Source organism: Aplysia californica, unplaced genomic scaffold (assembly GCF_000002075.1).
Source record: "Aplysia californica isolate F4 #8 unplaced genomic scaffold, AplCal3.0 scaffold00753, whole genome shotgun sequence".
NCBI classification, from domain to species: Eukaryota; Metazoa; Mollusca; class Gastropoda; order Aplysiida; family Aplysiidae; genus Aplysia; species Aplysia californica.
The window spans coordinates 271,132-272,739 of NW_004798023.1; the positions used below are offsets into that span (position 1 = coordinate 271,132).

Consider the following 1,608-nt stretch of genomic DNA (forward strand, 5'->3'; position numbering starts at 1 on the left):
CCCGCCATTTAAAAAAAATCATCATCATCATCATCATCATCATCATCATCATCATCATCATCATCATCATCATCATCATCATCATCATCATCATCATTCGCCCATTCAAAGAAGCACTGGTCGCAATTTAGTCACAAACAATGTCGGCAAAAGTAAAGTATAGGTCCCCCACGTCCGGGTGCACATCCAGCTGTTTTCTGTTTATAAACGTTCGCAATTTACCCCCAAAACTGTCAATAGCCAACAATTTTAACTTTCCCTTTTCGTTCTAAAGACAGCGCCATCCACACCTCCAGCGGCTTCATCGGTGACAATGAGACAGCTGTGGAAACCTACGCGTACAGCCTTCCAGGCTCTCCAACGGTCTATACTGCCATCGTAGACCGCAAAGGTGAGGTTGGACACGAATAGTGAGAAAAAGAGATCATGGTATCCCTTTTTTTTTTCTTTTTTTTTTTTTGTTAGTGTTTTACAGCGCTCACTACTGCATAACAAGGTCATATTATGAGCGTGCGGGACACACCAAATATTTTCAGGTGGTAGGAGATTTTGAATTTTTGCCCGGGTGGCGGCCGAAGCCTACACTTATCGTTTTTGGACCACCAAGGAATCTTAAATATGCACAACTTGCACAGGGGACACTCCGAGATTTTTTGCCCTTGTCCGAGAAGGCTAGGTGTAGATCTTTCCTACCAGAAGATCAGAGGTGTGACTGAAAGACAGCAGTAAGAAGGAGCCAAGGAGTAGCAGTAGAAAGGCTGCAGAAAGAGTTAGAAGCCCAGAGGAGAGTGCAAAGGAGGTGAGGGGGTGGAGGCAGAAAGAGGAGACGAAAGCAGACGACAGAACATTGCTAGTCTTGTCTAGATAGAGAGCAGGAAAGGAGGTGAAAGGAGACAATTTTTTTTCGGTCGCTACCCGGATTCAAACCCGAGACCTTTGAAAGAGAGGCGAACACCTTAACATCTTGGCCACGAGAGTCCCCTTCGATTGTTCTTGTCGTGCTTGTTAAGAATAATGGTGATATAATTCGAAATCGATTGCTAATTTGTATATTTTTGTAAGTGCCCAAACTTAAGTTACCAGAATTTGTGCAAACTTTTAAAACCTACTTTCCGGCAATCTGCATGCTGTATAATATAATTGTTATGATTTGTTTCTATCTGTAGCCTGTATGGCAGTGCAGATGACCTTTAATAGTGGCGCCGCAGTTCCCGACAGTGGGGATTTGGGCAGCCTGCAGGTTTCTGACGTCACAATGGGCATCAAGGACCCGTCCATCTTCACCCCTCCTAAATCTTGCGATGGGCTGGAGGAAGAGGTAATTCGAGTCTTCGTATTTTGAGGTATTGGCAGCACCACTGGTAGCCGAAAGTCAGATGTTTTTGTATTATTTTGTTTTGTTTGTTTGTTCTGTTTGTTTGTTTGTTGTTTGTTACTTTGTTTTGTCTTGGTTTGTTTGTTTGTTTGATTGTCTATTTTCTTTGTTTGTTTGTTTGTTTGTTTGAAGGGTAGATATAGGTGGGAAGGGGGGTTACGCCCAAACGATCGACATAATTTAATTACATGTAATTCATGAGGCAAGCTGCTTCGATCCCGCCTGTCAGTGCC

At 43.3% G+C, this 1,608-nt stretch overlaps 1 protein-coding gene across 1 annotated transcript; it reads left to right on the forward strand.

The window, feature by feature from the left end:
• Nucleotides 1-274: 274 nt before the first annotated feature.
• Nucleotides 275-1,342, forward strand: LOC106013271 (the record flags this gene model as incomplete). Its single annotated transcript, XM_013088503.1, is given in 2 exon segments — nt 275-391; nt 1,167-1,342. Coding segments are annotated over 2 exon segments (293 nt in total), but the record flags the coding sequence as incomplete, so codon positions are not given.
• Nucleotides 1,343-1,608: the final 266 nt, after the last annotated feature.